The 22,820-nt window shown below is 37.6% G+C and overlaps 1 protein-coding gene across 5 annotated transcripts in view; it reads right to left on the reverse strand.

Annotated features, from left to right (window-relative positions):
- Positions 1-22,820, reverse strand: part of dnah5 (dynein, axonemal, heavy chain 5) — a 76,066-nt gene that overhangs the window by 15,146 nt on the left and 38,100 nt on the right. For all 5 annotated transcript variants that reach the window (XM_026293286.1, XM_026293284.1, XM_026293283.1 and 2 more), the window contains exons 56-76: positions 22,497-22,695; positions 22,167-22,339; positions 21,161-21,291; positions 19,997-20,150; positions 18,659-18,926; positions 18,087-18,210; positions 17,669-17,776; positions 17,093-17,207; positions 16,486-16,662; positions 14,514-14,717; positions 13,052-13,231; positions 10,546-10,683; positions 9,477-9,612; positions 8,956-9,137; positions 7,872-8,006; positions 6,704-6,859; positions 4,529-4,711; positions 2,480-2,584; positions 2,031-2,169; positions 1,748-1,862; positions 387-577 (exon numbers count right to left, since the gene is read on the reverse strand). In XM_026293286.1, coding sequence (XP_026149071.1) covers positions 387-577; positions 1,748-1,862; positions 2,031-2,169; positions 2,480-2,584; positions 4,529-4,711; positions 6,704-6,859; positions 7,872-8,006; positions 8,956-9,137; positions 9,477-9,612; positions 10,546-10,683; positions 13,052-13,231; positions 14,514-14,717; positions 16,486-16,662; positions 17,093-17,207; positions 17,669-17,776; positions 18,087-18,210; positions 18,659-18,926; positions 19,997-20,150; positions 21,161-21,291; positions 22,167-22,339; positions 22,497-22,695 — 3,313 coding nt within the window. The remainder of the gene's footprint in view (positions 1-386; positions 578-1,747; positions 1,863-2,030; positions 2,170-2,479; positions 2,585-4,528; positions 4,712-6,703; positions 6,860-7,871; positions 8,007-8,955; positions 9,138-9,476; positions 9,613-10,545; positions 10,684-13,051; positions 13,232-14,513; positions 14,718-16,485; positions 16,663-17,092; positions 17,208-17,668; positions 17,777-18,086; positions 18,211-18,658; positions 18,927-19,996; positions 20,151-21,160; positions 21,292-22,166; positions 22,340-22,496; positions 22,696-22,820) is intronic.

The raw sequence follows: 22,820 nt of genomic DNA on the forward strand, positions 1-22,820 counted from the left end.
ATTCTTTGTTTTGTTTTATTTTGTTTGTTTATTACAGCACCTTTACCCATGGCTCCCTATTTTACTCTGTTGTACTTTGTTGTTGGGTTTAACCTTTAAATAACATTATAGCTGTGTTTGGATTTATTTAATCTTACTTTTCCATTCAACATAAGTGTTGGCTTTACTTTTAAAAGGATTATGCTATTGCTTGCTAACACAGCCAGAAGTAAATCTTCAAAAGTCAGAGGTCAGTAGCATTTTCTCTGTAGTCCAAGATGTTGTTAAATTCCTTTTCACAAATCTAGATGTTGTTTTACAGACTTGGACAATAGCACTGCAATGAAACTCATAAAGCCAGCTCCCAGAGAAAATAATAACAAAAACATAAAATATTTGCCTCTTACCTTTAATGAGCGTGAGAAACTCCTCATGTTTAATCCTGTTGCTCTGCATGTCAATCTTGAGTGTCAACAGCAAAGTGAAGAGGAACTTGTGCTCCTCATACAGGCCCCGTGCTGCATACTTATGCACCTCAAAGGTCATAAACTCTATGATATTGGTGATGCGTTTGCTTGTTATAGGGCTTTTGTAGGACCTGTTGACATGGGAGTTCAAAGCAGACACCAAATATTATAAAATTAAGAATTTTTGAGTATATTGACAAAATTACTTGCATGGTGTGAAAATAAATTATAGAAGCAGCTGAATCAATGGCCAGATGCTCAGAATTGACTGTCACTGCATTTGATTTTGCCTTAGGAACTCAAACACTTTGCTCTAAATATATAAATACAAGATTCAAATATGGTGAGATATAGTGGCAGAAAAACATTATGAAATTATTTCTTGAGACAATGAAGAGGATTAAAGCTGTAATTCTCTCATTCCTAATACAGTTGGTGGATTGAAGATCTGTTAAATGTATAAAAATAAAATCCAAATGCTCTGCAAGAGAAATTACTTTTGAAAACTAATGACTTTCCATTTTCACTGATGCTGTACTAGAAATTTGTTGATACAACCTTATGGCAATGCTTCAGACTGAAGAATTGCTTATTGAATTACATTATATTTTCCCTATTTATTTCATTTTTTCATACATTTCTTAACCACAAAGCTCTTGTTGGACTCTAGCACAAGTCACCCTTTGCATGTGGACACTGGCCTAGGAGCAATCACAACATGTAATGAATTTTAAATGGAAAAATAAATCCTGTAAGAAACAGTTTTTTTCTATTCACCAATTTATCATGGTTTTCAAATGTGAGCCACATTTCAAAATATTTTCTAACAATATACAGCATTATCTCTTTCCTGTTGCAGTTACTGTGTGGAAATGTGGAACAACTGTAAGAAAGAGGTAGGTTTGGGGCTGCAGAAGCTTCTGTCAATTTCACACTTGAATTATAGAGCATGGGTTATTTGAAGTAAGTTTAATATCATCTTGCACTTTTTAAATATCAGTATTTTGGGAAAGGCTGATATAGCATCACAGGCATCTACATGCTAATCAGATTCAGTCACCCAGAAACTGCAACCAAATAAAGATGATAACACCACAAAAAATTTCCTACTGCAACTTTTCAAATCACAGTGAGGGGGGAGCAAAGTCTGTTGCCCAACTCTATAAGTCAAAGGCTGTCATGGGGCTGCACAGGATCAGTTGCCTTGGGCATAAAAGACTTTCATGTAAAGAAAAAGTAAAGATGAAAAAAAGGGTTTACTCCACATTGAGAAAAGAAATTATTTCAAACATTGTTCTCACCTAGCCAGAGAAAGGTCAAAAAGTCCCAGAAACTGTCTCAGAGACGTCTGATACATGACATTGACCATACTCATTTCTGTGATCAGAAAGTATAAGATACTTCCCCTGGTGGCCACTGAAAACACAAAACACAACAATTGCAATACCAGTTTCAAAAGATGCCTGTGGACTGTCTTTCACTGCATGATCTGAATTAAAAAGTGAAAACGAATCATTCTGTATCACTGTAACCAACCAGAGCAAAAAAAAAAAAACTTTCTTTGAGCCAGTTGTAATGACCTACCAGGTCGGTACTCCTCTCTGGCTGCATTAATCTGGATCTCAGTCTCGGCAGCAATCTGGAGTTTCTGAGTGACCTCTTCAGCTGTGCGCTTGGTGTTGCCAAGGACAAGAATCAGACTCTCATCATCCACCAATGAACCCTACAAAAAGAAAATGCTGCACTTCAGAATATGAATGACAATTGAAACACTGCAAAGAATCTGATAACTGATTTGAGAATCAGAGACACAGATGTAAGAACAACACAGTTTTTAGTACACAATACATGTTTCTATAATTCTACTCATCTATGCAAAAAAAAACATTTGAAGGTGCTCAGTGTTGACCACATTCATATATATATTGCTCTTTTATAAAGCAAGGAAGCACCAAAGACTTACGTAAGAACATTTATTTGGATCACTTAAAAGTATTTTTGGCTATATCACAGCTTGAGATGTATTTCCTTGCCTGTGTGCTGGTTAATCGGAAAAGAAGGCTGTCCTCAAGTTCCTTCATCTTTCTCCTGTTAGAAGTCACATCTTCCAAGAGGTCTGTCCTCTCTTTCTCCAGTTCCTGGCATCATATAAACACAGATTATATATAAACCCATACATATTACAGTTACAAAACTGGCCACACTTTCCTTAATTGATTCTAGATTGTGAAGTACTTTAATTGACAATTTGCTCTGAGTTTGGGCAAGATAAAAGTGAAGTACATGCAGGATTTAACTCCTTATCCAGACCCTATTCTACTGTCACACTGACTGTGACTTAAATATCTAATTATATCATATTTCCTTATGTAACTGTAGCTTCCTAAAAGCCAGGGTCTGGATTTCTTTTTTTTGAGCTTGAGTGATTTTTGTATGAAAGGATCTCTAGCAGTGGGACAAATATGATTTCTTTGAGTACAATAGAACTGAAAATTAGAAAATAGCATGTGAAAAGAGAAATACTGTATCAGCACTGACATGACAAAGTAAAACACCAGAGTAACATACAGTAATTAGTAAGTGCCACTGCTCTAAATGTCAACCTGACACTATATGGATTAAAGGGAATGTACAGTACCTCTCCAGTAACATGAACAGGCCTCACTCACACCGTAAAATCATGGTCAATGTAAATCTCTATAAAACAATGTGCTGGATTTCACCTCTTCTGAAAATGTTTGGAATACACTTAACTGAGAGTGAACTGAAGGGAATGAAATGGTTGTTACTTATTTTACTGCAAATTAATCACAACAATTCCAAAAAAGTTGTGATGCTGTGTAAAAACAGAATGTAATGATTTGCAAGTCTCATAAAATCATTTTTAGTCACAATAGAACATAGAAAACATGTCAAATGTTTCTTCAGCAATTTGAAGATGCAGCTTTTCACAGATTGGTGAACCTCGGCCCATCTTTACTTCTCAGAGAGTCAACCATGTTCCTGGTCTGTTGCCAATTAACCTAATTAGTTGCAAAATGTTCTCCCAGCATTTCTTTGTTAGTACCACTTTCTTTTCCAGTCTTTTGTTGCCTCTGACTCAAATTTTTTGAGACATGTTGCTGCCATCAACTACACAATTACCTTATTTTTTTCTTAAAATGGTACATTTCTCAGTTTAAACATTTCATATGTTTTCTATGTTCTAGATGAAAAATCATTGCATTCTGTTTTATATAGATTTTACAGTGTCCCAACTTCTTTGGAATTGCTGTTGTATTTTGAAAGCTAAAATAACACTAAGTATGTAAATGTCAGAGCTTAAAGTCTACAAACAGGAGCTGTGACAAAGATATTGGGCTGAAAGCTGCTTGCACTGCAAAACCACAGGCTTTATAGCTGAGACAGTAGCTTTAGCTCCCATTATGATAAAATCCATATTTAGTACCCAGATAACAAGCTACTTTTTTCCATCTGGCATAAATGCTTCATTTCATAATCAGTCATTACTAGAAGGAAAATGGCCTTCTTACAGCAGCACCAGTCAATCACTGCATCCTCTGTATTGGGTACATTCATAACACATTTCTGCAGAAAGAAAGAATCAGGTTTTTGATATTTTTGGTGTGTGTCCTTGTGTTCTTGTTGGTACATACATAACTCTATTTCTGGATGTGTGCTTGTTTCTTCATACTTTGTGTCTAAGGGCTGTAATGATTGCCATGTTCTCAATTCAAAGGGTGATAATAGCCTCCCAGTTATATTGTCACAGAGCTTGTCCTTGCCAGAGAGGGAAAATAAGGTACACAGTAGGGAGAGGCATTGTGAGCCTGCATTTAAATGGTCTCCAATGGTTTTTCAAGGAACAGTAAGGAACTAAGCAATTTACAGTACATGATGTAAAAACATAAAAATATACATATTTACATTCATACATACTATACCAGCAGAAAATGGGATTCACAGCCCAGGCTCCCTCTTTAATTAGGCTCAAAAGCACATAGATAAAAGTTAGGGAATTATAGATGAAATTAAAATAAATGCAATGTCAATAAAGGCAACCATCTTGTTAGAGTAACTACCTGTTTTTCTGTGAGGATGACTCTGCCCAGCAGCTGGTCCTCTAGTCCTTTCATGGTGACAGTGAAGTCGATGATGGATGTGCGAGCGCTGATTTCAGGGGTGTAGGCTGGGTTAGACAGCTTGGTGGTCAAATACAGCCTGAAGCCCTTCATCACATCCACTTCTTTGTCACCCACTTTCACCTGAAATTATCAGCACAATGCCAAAAATAAATGCCATGCAGTCTGCACCACAAAATACACATGCACAAGTATCAGAAGAACAGCAGTAAACAACTTGTGGAGGAAGGATGTTTTCACAACAATTATCTTTTGCACCATTACCCCATGTTAAATAAGACAATGGCACATCAATACTAAAACATTTGTTGTGATAAAGATAGACGTGATAAAGATAACCTACTGTCAGGGACCAAACGCTTTGCAAATAAAACTACTCAAACAAATTTGTCGTTGTTTGCATAGGTGTGTGCATGTGCACTGAGGCGTGTTCGCGTTTACTCTGATCAGCATTTAATTACTCATGGCAGTATAACTTCTAATTATCCATCTGCTGGTGTGTCCCTTGAGCTGTCAGCCTCAGACACCTTCACTTCCTCCTCACACCAGGATATTAATAGAAATTAAATCTTTTTTTGACACATGAGCGTAGACACCTCTAATTGGGTCTCTCATTAAGTAGCAGTGGGATTTCTCGTTGAATATGTTGTCTGAATATAACAATTGCTTACTTCCAAAGAACATAAGGTGCTAGTGCGTGTTCATGTTTTCCTGCAGTTGTACAGTATGTTTAATGTATGTGAGTGCATGTGTGTTACATGTTTGAGACAGAGGGAGGGAGCTTTAGTGTCAGCTGCTGCATAACCAGCATCAGCCTGAGCCAGGAATTGAGAGGCAATAATGAGAGAGCAAAACTGGATGCAAACAGACTTTAACTGCGCCTCTTTTTTGCTATCTTTTACAATCTGTATTATTTAAATTTTTGTGTATACATGTGTGTGTCGTCAGTGTGTTTGTGAGAGAGAGAAGCATCGCAATGACAAATGTTATTCCTGTTGTGATGTACAGTGCAATAGATTAGGTTCATAGTTTTCAAGGTTCACAAAATGTATTTCTACTGACCTCCCAACCATGTTTTGTGCAAATTATTTCTCAAATCTTTACAAAACAGACAGAAAGAATGCAGTTGTGTGTGCAATAAAAATGCTTTTCAGAAAGTTCAATCCAATTTATTGGCAGAGACCAAATTAGTCGTTCCTCGGTTCTGCACAATCCCATTTCCTGAAATAACAAAAATTCACATCCAACATATGTTCCAGTGTTGTCATTTAGGCTAATGAAATTCAGCATAAGTAAGAACCATACAAACCATGCTCTGCAATTTTCCCAATTAAAAAAAATGTACTCTAACAGAACATTACAGGAATTAGGATGCTGAGACTATTTTCATATAACTAATGAGCAAAAGTCATGGACAAGAAAGGAGGCATAAAGGGCAGGATTTCACTTTCCACCAAGTGGAAATGTGGTTCTTGAAACCAGCTGGACCCTCTGCAGAACTATACTGTAATTTTGCCTAATGGGTCACAAATGTATTATGGAGACTTGCCATAGTTGACAACAGTTTGAATGTGGTTAGCCATTGAATTCATGATCATCATATTTGTCCATTAGATTTTAATTGAAGTTTATTAGACGTCACAATGTCCTACACCATAATATCTGGACTTCTATATCACCACAAAAGAACAAAATAAAATTAAAAAAAAAAAAAAGGAAATCCTTTGTAGCACAGACCCAGGGAAGCAACAAGAAATTACATCTGCAGTCCCTCATCCTGAATACAACAAAACAGTGTCCATGCTGACTGAACACACTTTAATCTTTCCCAAGACAGCTCTGAATTGCAGCAGGTGCTGACACGTAAGTAGAGAAACCAAAGACCCTCTGCACCTCTAGCCACCACTGCCTATGTTGTGCAATGAACCAACTTGTTTTCCCCCCTTCTGAGCTAACTAACTTGCAGCAGTGAAGGTGTGACAGCTGGCATGGCAAGAGGGACCTGGCCAAGTCTCATCACACCTGCTCATTTCACACTCCTCTAACCAAGGTAAAAAAAAAACTAAAAAAAAATGGTACACAACAGTCTCTGAAGGGTTATTTCTGCCACATTACCTTATGAGTGGAGCCAGTTTTGATGAAGTTTTTTTCAAGTATGTTGTCAAGTGCAGGGTCCAACTCCTCCCCTATATCCTCAATCAATAGGGGGCGCCCAAGCGACAAACTGTCCTCCAGGTGGTTCTTGAAGTACTTGTGGTTCAGTGAGGTGATCTAGGATCAAAAAAGTGAACCACTAATAAGTAGATGGATTTAAAATAGTTGTTGGATGTCAATAAAGTAAACCCTGCCCCTTTAAATAATCAATGTCCCATGACTACACAGGCTTTATGGCATATCAATGATATGATCTAAAAAGTGGGAAAAGCTGAAATATTCTCTAAAACATGCAGGCAAAAATGTGTTGATTTTAAAATGCACCCCACCACCCAACCTCAGTGCGCACCCACTGGTGAGCAAATCATTTATTTATAAAACACAAAGGTTAGGAGCATCTGATTCTGTTCAATGAAAGAGAGACACGTTTGACTTCGCCCTCATTCCACAGGCTGACCTCTGCCTGGGCATTGTGACTATTCAAACTTATAACCCATCACTTTTTAAGAAGAGCCTCTTTGAGAAAACATAAAAATAAATACAGTTAGTAAAACCCACTGTTATGGGAAATGTGTTTTCATGACATTCATAATAGGATTGCAGAATGCATTCACTGGGCTCAGACATTGACCCTAACAGGGCCAGTAACCTTGATTGGTCTTACTGTGCCTACAGAACTTTGCAGTGTTTTGTTTTGTACAAAAGCTAACTCATTTTGGACAAATTGGACCAGACAATGGAAAGTATTTGAGGGTAAATGGTGCAGAAAATGAAAATCTAATACTATTTATTCAAGGAATGTGAAGATGTGCTAAAAGTGAAAGACTCGCATTACAGGCGACAAAGATGATGAGAAAGGGAATATGAAAATAGGGATTAGAAAATTAAAGATAATGACAAGAAATACGACATGACAGTAACAGAAACAGCAACACTGCAGGACATTACTGGGTTCTGGATGTTGCATTGCAAAAAGATGATTATACAGTAATAGCTGACTGACACCAACAAAATCTCACTCTTCTTGTATAATGGTAATATCTGGTACACCCTCATCATAGCAGCAAACATAGGACACATATTTAAAAGCAAAAGTAAAGATTAAAAAAAAAAAAAAAAACTCCCACACCTGCAGCTCATTCCTGACTTCTTTGTTCTTGATCCAGCTTTTTCCCTGTGTCTGTGGATCAATAAGCAGGGGGAAACGGGCAGCTTTGGTGACAATGATGCCATTCTGAATGGAAAGGTCATCATTGGGGAGTCCCTACAAGACAGTAAGCAAATTATATGTGAGGTATATGCACTTAAATCATCTGTATTCATTTTTATTTTAGTGTTTTACTTTACTGTCCTTTATTAATAGCAGCAAATGATAAACATATTTATCATAAAAGAATAGTGTCACCTAAGAGAATCTATTTACCTATATCTATATCTATCTAGATATCCAAAACAAACAAGACTTCATGATATACTGTGTTTCATAGAGAAATGGTCACTATCATTAAACGTTGGGTGGGATCAACATAAACAGTGTAACATTGGTGGATTTAGAAAAAAAACATGTAACCCTTAGGCCTACTAAGTACCTATTCTAGAAGGTAGTTCACCGGCATATTGTACATAAAAGCATCTCATATACTGGATACAGATGCAAGAAAAAGTATGTGATCTGTTTTTCATCTAAGTCACAACAGACAAAGTGCAAAAGCTGACAACACCCAAGGAATTCTGATTTCTCATGTCTTCTATTGAACACAGACATTAAATATTCACAGTGCTGGAAGAAAAAGTAAATGAATCCTTGGTGTCAATAGCTGGTCGAACCTCCTTTGGCAGCAATGGACTTTATACACTTTCAGTAGCTCTGGATCAGACCCGACAGTGTTCAGTAGGGAATTTTTACCATTCCTTTTTACAGAACCGCTTCATGATGCTCCTCTCCACCATACTTCACCATTAGGATGCTCTTGTGATTGTGGTTTGATTTGCGCCTATTTCCAAACATTTTAACTTTTGCTTTATCAGTTCACAAAACTCTTTCCCAGTAATGCTATGGACTGTCAAGGTGCTCAATGCACTCTCTTTTGGTCTGGCAAAACACAAACAAAATGTTTGAATGTGTTTTATTAATCAAAGTAGCTCTAAATACACACTAAAACTGTTTCTTTGACTAATTCAGCTGGCAGTAGTTATCAAAACACATCACTGACCTGCAGATTCCATTCACTAACAGTGGGTGTATCAATGAGCAGCTCAGTCAAATTGAGGTTGTTGCCAAACGGGATGCAACGCTGCTTCAACTCTCGTTGCCAGTCATTCAGTAAGAGATTGCGAAACTCCTGATTGAAGGGACCTGAGTAAGAGAGGAATGCTGTGGCCAAAAGAACATCACCTGGAAAAAGAAAAAGATGTTGAACTTAAGAACAATTAATATACATTTATTATTTCATACATTGTTAGAATTTTATTATAATATGTAACTGTTACATGTAGAAAAAGTCTAAAAGTGTAATAGCAGCATAGTCAAAAAACTGTCCACTTCCCCAGCAAAATACAGTGGTACTTAAAAATACATAGATTAGTGCAGTAGCAGTCAAAGGTCTGCACACACTTTCCTATTTAAGAGTAACTTGTTTATTTCATTTAAGAATCCCATAAATCCCATTAATTATGTAATTGCAAAGAATTTTTTTTTAAACAGCTGAGTTTTGAAACCTGCTATGAAACCCACCAACGAGGCGTTTGGTTTGGGCAGAAAACTCTTTGCTCTGCTTGGTCCATCGTTCCTTCTCACCAGCAAGACCACTGATGAGACTGGATGCTGTTTGCATCTTGCGTCTGCAACGCTCAGCATCCTCCAGCAGCATCTGATGGGAGAGGAGGGCAGATAAAAAGGTCAGTTTGTTGATTTAACCCCTAATTTCACTATAGGAGAGTGTTTGTTTGTATTAACCCAGTGACAGGCATCTGCCTCTCAACCAAAGCATGCTGGGTCATGCTTGCATTCGGATCCCTCCCATTGCAATGGGTGAATGTGTTTAAATTTGCTATCAGTACATTTGTCCTCTCTGAATACCCATATTAGCTTACCTTTCTAAAAATGTAACAAGTGGTCAACAGTTCCATTTATTCATTCATCGCTTTATAAGCTGCTCACCACCCAGTGCTCAGTAGCAATAATGACATCTATAAAAACTGTCTGGTGAAAGCTTTCTCCTAATTAAGAAGCATTTAAAGTCAGTATCCACTGTCTGAGCCTCAAAAGCTGCTTTTGGCCCTGGAGATGAACTGCTCTGCATCTTGATCACAAAATTATAGAGTCAACTTGGGCTGTCTGAATCCATAATCAGAGAGTGTTGATGCACTCCAAGCTCCACGCACACACACACGTGCACACACGCTCACACTCACAAACATGCACATACAATTAACAGTGTACCAATGGTGTAAGTTGCATTAATTTAAAAACAGACACCTGGGTAACACGTTTAGTCAATTTCCATTTTTCTGGCAGGTTACTACAGATCTTCAGGCTGTTTTTAGAAACATAGCTCACATCTGTGATTTTATTTGATAAGCTCATCTATATGAAGAAAGGCACTAGTCTTTTGCTACTGTTGCCTACTCTATTTTAACAATGACGTTCAAACATCTACATCTATACAAGTTAAAACTTAAGGAAACCTTTCTTTTTACTGTCAAAGAGTAAAACAAAAAACATCAGGTGGTCCTGTTTCCATGACAATATAAGCTTAGTATATTGTGGTTTCCAACACATATGTAGAGCTAAAACTACTGACCTGTTTCTCCATCATGGCCTTTTCATACTCTGCCTGTACCACATCCAGCTCAGCCTGCTTGGCATCCAGTTCAGCCTGAGCCTTCTGAAGATCCACATTAGCTATGTTTAGGCGATTCTGCTGCACTGCTAAGGTAGCCTAAAAAGGAGAAATGAAGTGAGAGACGATAGGATATTTCATTTCTTTGTTATACACAAAAAAACAATGCTGGGATCAGGTCAGTTTCCTAGAGAGAGCTAAGAATTACAGAGAGAGGGGAGAGATAGAACCAGAGTAAAAAGACCAGGTGTAGGTAAGATGAAGAGGATTTGACAGACAGTGAGAAAGGAAAGGTGCTAGGAGTGACTTAGTGTGTTATTGATGAGAACAGTCCCTTCCATGAAACTGAATAGATTTTGTTAAAAAATGGTTAGGATGATGCTCATTAGCAGAAAATAAGCAAGTATCTGGGTAAAAAAGTAGGAAGTACATCATTTTTTGTTAGATTTTCAATGTGAAAAGACAGATGCAGATGCTTGGAGCTTGACGAGTCAAACTTTAGGTGCAAGAATAGAGATTTAAATGAGGGAGGCAAAGAGAAAATGGAAATAAACAGCGATGGAGAGGTGACAAGAAGGGCAAGTCAGGGAGAAAGGAAGGCTGAGGACAACAGAGGAAAAGCAAAAATAATATTGTTTGGAGAAAATAATGCAAGAGGTTTAAAAACAGTGTGTTTGGATGATGTGGCGAAGACGAATCTAGAGGATTCCTTAAATACTGAAGTCTGAGAGGACCAACCCTGTCTGTCTTTCTGCTTGTCTGCCCCCCCAACTGTATCTGTAGCAGTGTGGCTGGCCAGGTTAAGGGGAAGCCACCACTGAGCTGCAAACCAGAAAATCAATTTGCCAGGCTTGTGTTTCATGGTACAGAAAAAGGTCAGGATCAAAGAGGAGAGGTAGGGAGTTCTCGTGGAGGTTGTAGAGAAAGAAAAATGTGTGTATGTCTGTGAAACAGAGAGAGATGGAGAAAATGAGAAAACAAGCAGGGAGAGGAAAAAAAAAAAATCCGTGAGAGAAGACAAAGAAAAACTGGTGATTTGGAAAAGGAAACCAGAGATGAGCAGAGACAAAAAGGTACAGAGAAGCTGGAGAAAACTGGATGTAGGAAAATAAGACCTGGTAACAAGGAGGATGGAAGGTAAGAGAAACATGCTGACAGGAAAAGCAGACGTGAGTTTCAGTGTTTACATCCTTTTTTATAGCTGCATTTTATGAGTTGAAGCTTTTACATGACTGTAACACATCAGACGTACAACTGCTATTGGCTTACAGTATCATTTTTCTAAACATAACTTGTGTAGACTGTGTGTTTTGTTTTATGCTGCCAGTTTGTGTGGAAATAATAGTAATAGAGAATACCACCTTTGGAAAAAAATACTGATAAAAACACTGATGTGCCAGTGCATAGAATGATTTAATTAGTGCAGATTGAATGTACAGATGTAAACAGGACTCTTACTTTAGAGATTGTATCTCATTTTGATTTATCTCAAATATCTGTCCCAAAACAGGGATCCCTCCTCTGCTCCTTGCTTTTTATGAAGTTCTTCCTTTTCTAATGCTGTATGCTCTACAGTTTAGGCCCCTTAAATGATGTGTAGTTTATATGATGTATAGTTTGGACCCCATAGTTTAGGCAAATTTCTGATGCTGTGCACTAAATATAACAATTGACTTGACTCAGTTCATTTTGTTGTAAAAAGAAAGAATAACCTCAAAATTCTATTCATTTAAAGTATATTAATGTAATTTTTTATCCTCTGATGATGTAAGAACCAGATTTGCAAATTCTTAATACACTCCATCAAGGCTAATTTAAATTGCTGGATACCAATTAAGATGTTCTCTCGGATCAGGCTTTTATGTGTCCCACTAAGGACTCTGAGTCTAATGACCAACCCTTACACTAACAGAAGTCACTTTAAATAGGCACTGGAAAATTGACTTGAGATGTACCTTTTTTTATTCTCATGAGTAATGCATGAAATCCAAATTCCCTCTCTCTCTCTCTCTCTCTCACACACACACACATTTTTAGAGCACTTCTAGTACCCTTATCATCAGCAAGTAGTTGCTGCCAAAATGCAGGAATATGAATAAATCCTTTTCATATCAGAGACAGTCTGAGCTGTTTCTGTCGCCTGGGGCTTGTCTGCAGAAAAACAACTGCTCTCCTCCATTGTAAGTGTTCCTTACTCATCACAGTGGAACAGTGGCAGGCCATGGACTTTGCCCAGGGAATGTGCATGCAAGAGTATGCACACCGTCATCATGTCTGATGGGGCGATGACAGATTAATAACAAGGAGAGATTTTAAATCCAACATATATCTTTTTGTGTACAGATGACTTACCCAACTTCAATTATCTATTATTATTATTATCTGTCCAATTTAAACCTGGTGTGTGCTTTATTATATGTTGGTCTCAAATACTGTTTACAACTAGGTCTATTAGATTGCATGTTACCTTCAAGGGTAAGACCTCTTTGTTGATGGAGAAGAACGACGCCATGGCTTTTGTCCAGGATGCAAGGCCAGCCACATTGCCACACACCCTCTTGGCTGTTTCAATGTTGTAGTCAGGCATGTCAAAATAAGGCTGCAGCAGCTCCACCATTTCCTCATTAATGGTGTCTTTGGGGAATTGCTGCAAGGGAGAGATGGAGGTAGAAAAGTGAAAGGGAGGGGGGAGTGAGGAGAAATTATTTTAATTAAAAGATGCAGGACTAATTTCATAATTCTAAGTACACATTGAATATACATATTAACTACATGTAACAACTTTATCTACATGAAGAAAGGCATAACTTGCTTCTACTTAAATACAAAAAATATAAAAACTATATGAAAGGAGAGAAACAGAAAAGACATGAAGCATAGAAGCTTCTATAGTAGAATAAGGGAAAAGAACTAGTTAACAGTAAAACAGAAAAGAAAATAAATGTACAAGATGGGTGAGAAAGGAAGACAGAAAATGGAAAAAAGATAAAAGTATGATACACAGATGACTAACAAGAATCTAACAATGAGAAGTTGAACAACTTGAGGTAAAAGAAAAGTTGTGGTCTGTCCTAACATGTAAAATGATATTACATTAATTGTACCCACAGTATTTTACATATTTAATTCTACTGCACATTAATTTGTAATGAAATGCTTAAAATAACTAGTCTGAGGCTGTGCTCAGACTAGTTAACTTAACTAGTAACTCTTCTCATATATAGAGATGCATAATCATCTTTAAAAATAAAAATGTCGTGTATAGTCTTTCTTATCATTACATATAAATATCGTGCAGTAACAAAATACCATGTATCAATGTTTGCCTGCAAGACAGACTATAGAGGAAAATGTTCTTCCCTAAAAGGAACAGGAATCAGCAATTTATGCATTAAAATGAGTGTAACCCAAGTATAAAGAGTATGCAATTACTATTAATGCATTACTATTAGATAAGTCAAGCTGCAGGTGATTATTCTTGTGCAGCAATAGACTATAATTCCACAATATAAACAATAACGCGCGCACGCACACACACACGTGCATGCTCTACTTTATTACTTTTCTACATACAAATGAATGACTTTGTTACTTTAATATTACATTTAATAACTTTAAATTAGAATAACTGCTGTAACAATTGAATTTCCCCTTGGGGATTAATAAAGTACTACTACTACTTTTTCTTCTTCAAAGCACTTGTAGGTACTTAAAACAGGATGCTTTGTTAAATGCCCTCTAAAATTTTAGACCTGATTTCTGATAATGATGGATGTGCAGGAATGGATGGAAGAGCTCTCCTATATCTTTGTAGGGTACCAAGGACATCTCCAAATAACTGGTTTATGGCATATGTCTGCAAGTCTGCAGTATCCATACCTGACAATAGCTCCAGCTCAGCTGAAGAAATCTGATATTAGAAAGGGTACCTGCAGGCTCCCCAGGAAGTTTCCAGCTGTCATGAGTTTCAGGGACTCTTGCCAGGATGGTGTGTTGCAGTTCTTCTCTGGGTCAATCTTCACTGTGTTGACTCGCCTCTGGAAAAGCAGCAGCACGCAGTCCATGATCCGCATGATGAGGTGCGGGGGGCGGCCAAGTGTCCGTACAGTGGCAATATCTGATGGCTTGATTGTCTGAGTGGGTACAGAGGAAGAAGGAGGAGAAAGAATTTTGTCTATAAGTAAATGTTTAGTAGCATCAGCTGGACGATGTGAATTCAAACATAGTAAACTGAAGCACAACGATCACTAACAGTCTTATATTTTCTAAGGTGTCGCTGTGACAGATTGTCAGGATTTCATTTAAGGTGTTAGCTTGACAAGTAACACTTTCATATTATACTTTTTGTGTCCACCTGTACACATGTTAGAAGGAAGTTATACAGTAAATAGAGAAGGAGGATAAGTAGGTAAAAATTGGATGTAAACAGGGGATGCTATAAGGTGAGTAGAGAGAGAATTAACAGAAATTAACTTGAGTTTTTTTAATGACAAAACATAAGAACATTGTAAACACTGCTGGAGTTTGACGATATAAAGCAGAGTAGGCAGAGGTAATGAAACCAGAGAAACTATTACATAGAGGGAAATACAAAAAGCATGAAAACTGTAAAGAGGAGTTCTGCAGAGATGCATGGAGAATCGCCTCTGGGGACTAATTAAAAAAAGAAGGATCGCAGAAAAGTAAAGATGATGTCCCTGTGAGTGTTGTTTGGCTGATTCATCAGGCCCCCTGCTTGCTCATCTAATCACCACTCCTTTTTGCACTTTGCTTGTTTCTGTTCCCTACTGCCTGCTCCATTTCCACTCTTTTATCAGCTCAAGTGTAGTGTCAGTCTCCTAATACAGAGTCAACCACCAGACACTGAAAAATCATGGAAACGTAAGGCTTCCATCCACATCACCCGAGATAAAAATTCTGATCAGTGACCTGTATATGTCATGACCCTCATTCGGCTTTCCTGCTGAAGACCTTTATTTTGTATTAGTTCATGTTTCCCTTGTTGTGGTCCCCAGCAGCTTAATGTTAATCAGCAAACGGTTTCACCTGTCCCTGCTCTGCCTTTTCTCTCTTTCCCTCTGTATGTACGTATACCTGACCTGTTCCTTTGTTCCCTGCTGATTTGTCTGTAGTCTATAGTCCCTAATGTCCTAGCATCTTATCTCCCGTGCTCCATGTTCCTATCTACGTCTCCCGTCTTCCCCATTCCTACTCATGTCTCCTGCTCCTTTCCATACACCTCAAGTTAAGTTTTTCCCTCTGTTGATTTTAGTTGTCAATAAAGCCTTTAGTTTGCACCTTTGGGCCCAGTTAATTTATTTTCCACTAACACAACAATATACAAACATCTAGACAGAAGATAGATCCAGGCCCCAAAGCACCATACCAACTCTGCTGTTAGACACATATATTATGGTGGCAAAAACTTGCATGCACCTACAGATAGCAAGTCTCAGAAGGGAGGCATTAAACCACACACACTGAGCACAAACGGCCTCAATACACTGCATACTGACAATTAACCTTCAGGCTATTTTAGCAGAGACCTATGTTCAGCTGAGTAGACAGGGACAGCACTGCATGATACCAAACCTTAGGTCTGAATGAATACTCCAAGTGCATGCAGTGTTTAGTAGAAAAACTGGTATTTGAATTCATATCTAAAGGTAACAGTACAGTAACAGCAGTCTTGCTGATAGCAACACTCTGAAGGCAAGATAAAGACACTGGTAGTATAAAGTTACAGCAGTCATGATGAGAAGTAAGTGGTGATATTAAGTATACTATTCATGGTTCATCAACTCCTGTTTTTATTTAGGAAGCAGGTTTGTACTCAGACCTGTGTACCTAAGGAAAATAGATGGTACCTTGGGAACCTATTTACTACCTTGCATCTCATACCTGAAGTGCCGCTTCTGCCTCTTCAAGAGCTGGCCGGGCAGCTTCAAGTTTCTCTTCAGCAATGGCCTTGTCAGCTGAAATGCTGTCTACAATGGCCTGAGCCTTGTCCTTGACTTTCTGCACTTCAACCTTCACTCGTTCTGCTGCCTGGGCTTTTACTGTCACCTCCTTCAGCACCTGGTTGTATGTACATAAAATAAATCAAATCAATGCAATCTCAGCTTTTATCTCTTCTTTAGTATCAAGAAAATAAAAAGCAAATAAATACTGACAGACATATAAGGCACACAATCATGCTGACAGACATGACAGACATGAATGATGTTAGCTGGAAAACATGGGTAACTATGTACAAGTATTCTGCATACCCTCCAACAAAGCTGTAGAACACACATCTTGAATCTAATTACAAATAATTTATATTGTTTCAGGAGTTTCATTATGCACACTAGTTTGATATTGTCGGTTCAATTTATTAACTGTTGCTATTTTTATCCAAAACCTCAAACATCATGAAAATTTTAAGTCAAATAAACCAAAAGTACTTTCTGAACTTACAGTAAACACACACTGACACACTGATAAAAACACACTGACTGAAACCTACCATGTCAGCCTTGTAATTAGCAACCTGTAGCTCCTTTTCTTTCACCTCTAGCTCCTTACTTAGTGCTGCTACAGACTCGGATGCCTCCTTCAGTTTCTGGAGACCTGTGTTCATTCTAAACAGGAGAAACAAATATAATCAGTTGAGCAAAATGCAACTGTGTTAGAAAGTTAGAAAACTAACATACTGCATCCTTCTAATTTATGCTACAGATTATCTAAAAGGCATCTGCACACTGCACCTGCGGCCCTGTTATTTGTAAATGTCTGCACAACTTCAATGAACTGGCAATCTGGCTGAATTTCTGTCCACCAGGTGGTGAAAATCTTTGCACATTATTTAACAGCTTTTCATCCTTGGTCGCCATGTATCTTGTGTCTGATATGAAATCTAAATGTTATGATACCCCTTCAGCAGCTGACAATAAAGCTTAGGAGTCTAGGGAAACAGCTGAAAAAGCAGGTTAAAAATCCCAAAGGTTGTGTCCAGATGTGCAAATGGTCAACAGAGTTTTGCTAACTTTTTACCAGAACTTGTACTAATCTTGCCTAATAATTATTTATTAAGACTGTTTACCTGTTGGCCAGGGTCTGGACTTCAGACCTCTTTTCTGTATAGATGGTCTTGTAGCCCTGAATAAAGGACAGGTAGGACTTGGGTGTGACATGAGTGGAGCGTCGGTACCTACATTCAAAACAGATTAATTGAATGTCATATTAAAAAAAATCAGAATCAACTACAAAAAACATTTAAAACCTTAAGCTTTAATGTACAAATGGTAGCGTGTTCTTCTGGTTCATGTTTAGTCTAAAATTACTGCTACATTTAAAGATGTTTTTGGGTCACCAGGCCTAGGGGTTAAAATATTGACCACGAACAGCAACGATCCTAGATCATGTTCCATGTAATTCCCTATATACTTATCCAACAGTTTGCTGTCATCTTCTGTCTACCAGCTCTCTAGTAAAGTTATAAGATTAATCCAATGATGCACCTCTGAAAGTAGTCCACACACTTCTCTGCCACGCCATCCTGGAAGGAGCCCATGCACTGAACTACCTCACCTTTAACCTGTGGTGAGCAGTCTATGTCATAGACAGACAGAAAGTGTTCTGAAACTACAGGACAGGAAGGGAATAATGAGAGAGAATGAAAACTTATTATGAGACTGTCAAATAAAATAAACAAATATATCCAAGCCTACATACATCTCAATACACTGAGAAACTAACACATTTTTACAACTAATTTTCTCAAATCAAACAGGGGTACTAATGACAGATGTACTGCAAGAAAAAAGAAAAAGGAACCTTTTTGTATGTGTTCACACTATGATCTATATCAGAGCATTTAAAGGAGAAAGAAAAAAAAAGTGCTGTTGCTGCAACTGCTGAAATTTCTTCAGCTAATAAAGTCAGTCAGTAAAGTCAGTAGAATGCTGTATATACCATATTAGAAAACAATATGGTATGTTGCAACATATGCATCCATTATATAAGGAAATTATATCAATATAAAAACTTGCTACAATAATAACATAATATAAATGTTTTTTGTGAAATGTACCTGCTACAAGAGCATCTTTTGGCCACCGGCTGAACCAGTCCATGGTACAGCCTGATATCAGTGCTGGGAATTTTAATGCTCGGTTGCGAAATTTTTCTCCAACAGGTGAGAAGCACAAAACCACATGGAGATTCTGTCGCACTCGTGACATGAAATACTCATACAGGTTTTCATTGGTCGGAGGACGTCTGGGAAACTCTCGCTTCATAACTGGGATAAGATCACTGAGGATCTCATCGATCTCATCACGAGCAAATAAGTTGGACACCTGAGGACAGGAGGACAGAAACACACACACCATTTATATTAGTGCCAGTCTATCCAACCATCCACCAGTGTTAGCATTCACGTGTGTGTATGCGCACACACACTTGCTATATTGTAGTACTTTAGACTTATGATGACAATGGAAGAAATAGTTTTAATACATCCAGTTTGTCCAAATATAAGAGCAAGAGTAGCACTGGTCATATGGTGCTGTGGGTAGAAGTATTTTCAGGGTTATTCGTATACACAACATCTTCACACTAACAGCTCACTCTCCCTTTTTGTTTCTCCTCCCTGACACCTCTCTCACCATCTCTCACACATCCAAACACTTTTGTAACACAAATTTGTCTCTCATACACAAACCTCTCACCTGCACGCAACACCCCAACACAAAAACCACTCTCCTGTATTTACCTCCCCTGGTAAAGCAGATGCTGCTCAAATTATTATCCAACCTGGGAGGCAGAGAGAGAGTGGGAGAGGAGCCAAGGAGGAAGGTGAAAAATGGTGGACAGGAATGCCACAGTAATGAAGCAGAGAGCAACAGAAAACAAATTATGATTTAAAAAAAAAAAAAAAAAAAGTGAGAGCAGATGGAAAAGTATGAAAACTGAAGCAAGCAAAAAGATAAAAAGGGTAAATAAGAGAAAACTAAGGTGAATGCAGGGAATGTAAAGAAATAGTAAATGAAAAAAAAGATTACCATTAACAGTAAAAAAAAAAAAGATTGAGAGCATTCAAAGCAGAACTACTACTGATGAACTACTGGAACCGAACTCTAGGCTAAAAAGGTGAGTTAACTGAGACTTAAACAGTCAGGTCATTGGTTGATGAGAAAGTGAAAGCTCAGTCTCCCCATCTCATCTGAGTCCTGGGTACTTTTAAAAGCATTTGATTAGAAGATTTCAGAAGTTTGTCCAATTGTCAAGCACAATTGACTAGCTCAGTCTTTGGAAATACAAATTACAGATATCTTTCCCCTTGACATTAAACACAAGCTTGTCTTAATATAAAGAGACAAGCTTGTTTTGCCTGTGAGGTTCCATGTTTTTCTTTTTTTTTCCTGACCTCTCCAGAAGACAGCACGTTGTTCATGTATTCGAGGAAGGACTCATCTTTGATTTCATTGTCAGTGAAAATGAAGCTAATGCCTTTCCCATGCTGACCAGCTGTTCTGTACAAACTCTTCAGGTCATCCATCAAGTTGGTTGTGTTGTATGAGCTGACAAAGAACAAAAGAAATACAATTAATATTTACACATATGGCAACATATGACAGATATCATCATACAGATGTGATTCAACTACAGTGAACAGTAAACTGCAAATCCTGCTTTGAACACGGATGTGTGGAGTGTAACAATGAAAATGAAAGGGCAAAGAATGTTATTTACAGCTTGTGCTAGAGCTGTATGCATATATGTGCAAACGCTGAGTGGTGTCATTAGGATTTTCAGCATGTGAACAGTGATAGATTTCTGGTGTAAAAGGCAAACAGACTTGCTCATTTTTGAAAGTTCCTCTTTCTGCTTTTGTGTGAATTTGAATTAATTACAGATATGGAGAGAGAAAAATAAGCAAGTGCGAAAAGTGGTAGAATAATTATAAAATTGTTATGTAATTACTTGCTTAAAAACATGGGAGAGGAACTGAACCAAATGATAAACACCTTGCAAGGGATTAAAAGAGGTAGAATGACAGAGTTAACAGACAGGTCGCATCAAAGCAGTGACCAAACTTAGGTTGCAGAGAACAAGTTCAATTGCGTTTGCATGAAAAAAGGTAGTAAGAGACAGTGGAGGTGGATGTTTTCTCCAGATGGCTGTGAACCCAAGAGGACAAACATACGCATTCATATTAATGCCACCCATTAAAATGTGTTAAACGAGCAGATGAGAAACGTGATGGTGTCAGAAGCTCATGGGGACAACAAAAGAAAAATATGACAGGTAGGAGAGCAGAAGAGAGGTGATTGTGACACTCTAAACAGTGCTAACAAGAAAAAAAAAAAAGAATCACATTTAACGAGCTTTTCTTGCCCTGATGAAGTAGCTATACTGAAGAGTTTCATTGGGGACAATGATGATTTACATAGAAGAAGCAACTGACAAGTGGCCTGAGCTGACAAGATTAACCAATAAATATTAAATTATACACCAAATAATCAGATTTTGTTAGTATAAAAATTAAATAATGTTTACATATTCCATGTTTCTAATGTGAGAGCATTACCGTGTGAGAGTAATCTGGAAAATCTTATATCCAGCTATGAATGAGGCCAGTCTGGTCAAGCTCTGTTTGCCTGAGCCCCCAACACCGACCAACAAGGCATTACCTCCAGCTGTCCGGATTATCCTCGATACCTACTCAAACAAAACCAAACATACATATAAAATCAGAATCAACAACTGGAGTGTTAACATAAAAGTAAAACTATTCAACAAAGGACCACATAAAGGGCCTGACTCCAAAGCGATGTCCATGTCTGAAGCCTATTCCTCCAAATAGGGTTTGAGTTGAGTGCACAACATTTAATTCTGTGTATATGTATGCCACAATTTGACTTTAAAAAAATACACTACTGGTCAAAAGTTTTAGAAAAAAAAAAAACACATTTTCCAGGAAATAATGAATAACCAGAAATGGTACAAAAAGGTAAGCAGTAAGTTTCCATGAAAGTTTAGGTTAGCAAAAATCAAAATAAAGTACATTTCAGATTCATACAAAAAGCCCTTATCAGGGAAGAAGTCATGGATTAATTTAGAGCTGTTCTGCAACAGTAGAAATAAATTGAGCTTTGAAAGTTGATACTAACAATTCCTACTGTTGCTGATTACCCTCTGACCACGTTTCTTTATAAGAAAAGAACATTTTCTTTAGTAATAACGTTTGTCATAATTTTAAAAAGGCAGAAGTTCAGTTATATTTTGCAAAAACAGGCCAATATTTCTCAAATTGTACCAGAGGAATGTATATTTATTAGCACAACTGTATATGCAAAAATTTTGTTAAATAAAATGATTCTGCGATTTCTTCATGTCCAAGAGTTTATTTGTTCCAGGCCTACATTGAGACATTACACTGTAAACTTTAATAAAAACTGAAAAATTAAAGTGTTCTAAAACTTCTGACTGTTAGTATATTTACAAGCCACTTAATACATTTTAATATTTGATTATTTTTAATCACAGTAGTATGGCTACATTATTAAAACAATAAAAATAGAGTATCAGAGTACCTTGACCAGATGTATCATAGCATCCTGAAAGAAAACCATGTCCATGCCAGTACCCCTAATGCTTTCATTGTAATGGACCAGGAACATGTTTAGGCGTTGCTTTAAACTCTCCAACGATTCGATAGGTTCATACACCTTGGGCAAATCAAAGTCAGAATCTTCTGGCTCCTCTCCTGTGAGAAAATAACTTTTTTCATTAAAGTTATTACAAAACATACACAAAATATAATATTTTAAGGGACAATACCACCACTGCTGCTGACGACAGCCAGTGTCCTGTCAATATGTAGGTCGATACACAGGTATATCATCTTGGAGAATAATGAGTACCTGTGGCCTCAGGTGCATCTCGTAGGAAGTCGACAAAGTAACTGTCTGTTCCATAATCCACTATCTTCTTGTACTCCTCACCAAGCTCCTCCTCTAGCAGCTTTGCCAAAGTCTGGTCAAACCACTCTACATCATCAGGCGTGGTAAATCTGTCAGCTATCACACGTTTGCACTCGTGCTTCCATAATGCCAGCAACACCTACAAATTGCGATTTTGTATTATTGCTGTCAATCAAGTCAACATCAAAAACTTTCTCTTCAATCTGTCTGCCAATACAAATCGGCAGGACAGGCAGGTGTTACTATTGAATTAACTCATTCTTA

The sequence above is a fragment of the Mastacembelus armatus genome, chromosome 16 (genome assembly GCF_900324485.2).
Source record: "Mastacembelus armatus chromosome 16, fMasArm1.2, whole genome shotgun sequence".
In the NCBI taxonomy this organism is placed as follows: domain Eukaryota; kingdom Metazoa; phylum Chordata; class Actinopteri; order Synbranchiformes; family Mastacembelidae; genus Mastacembelus; species Mastacembelus armatus.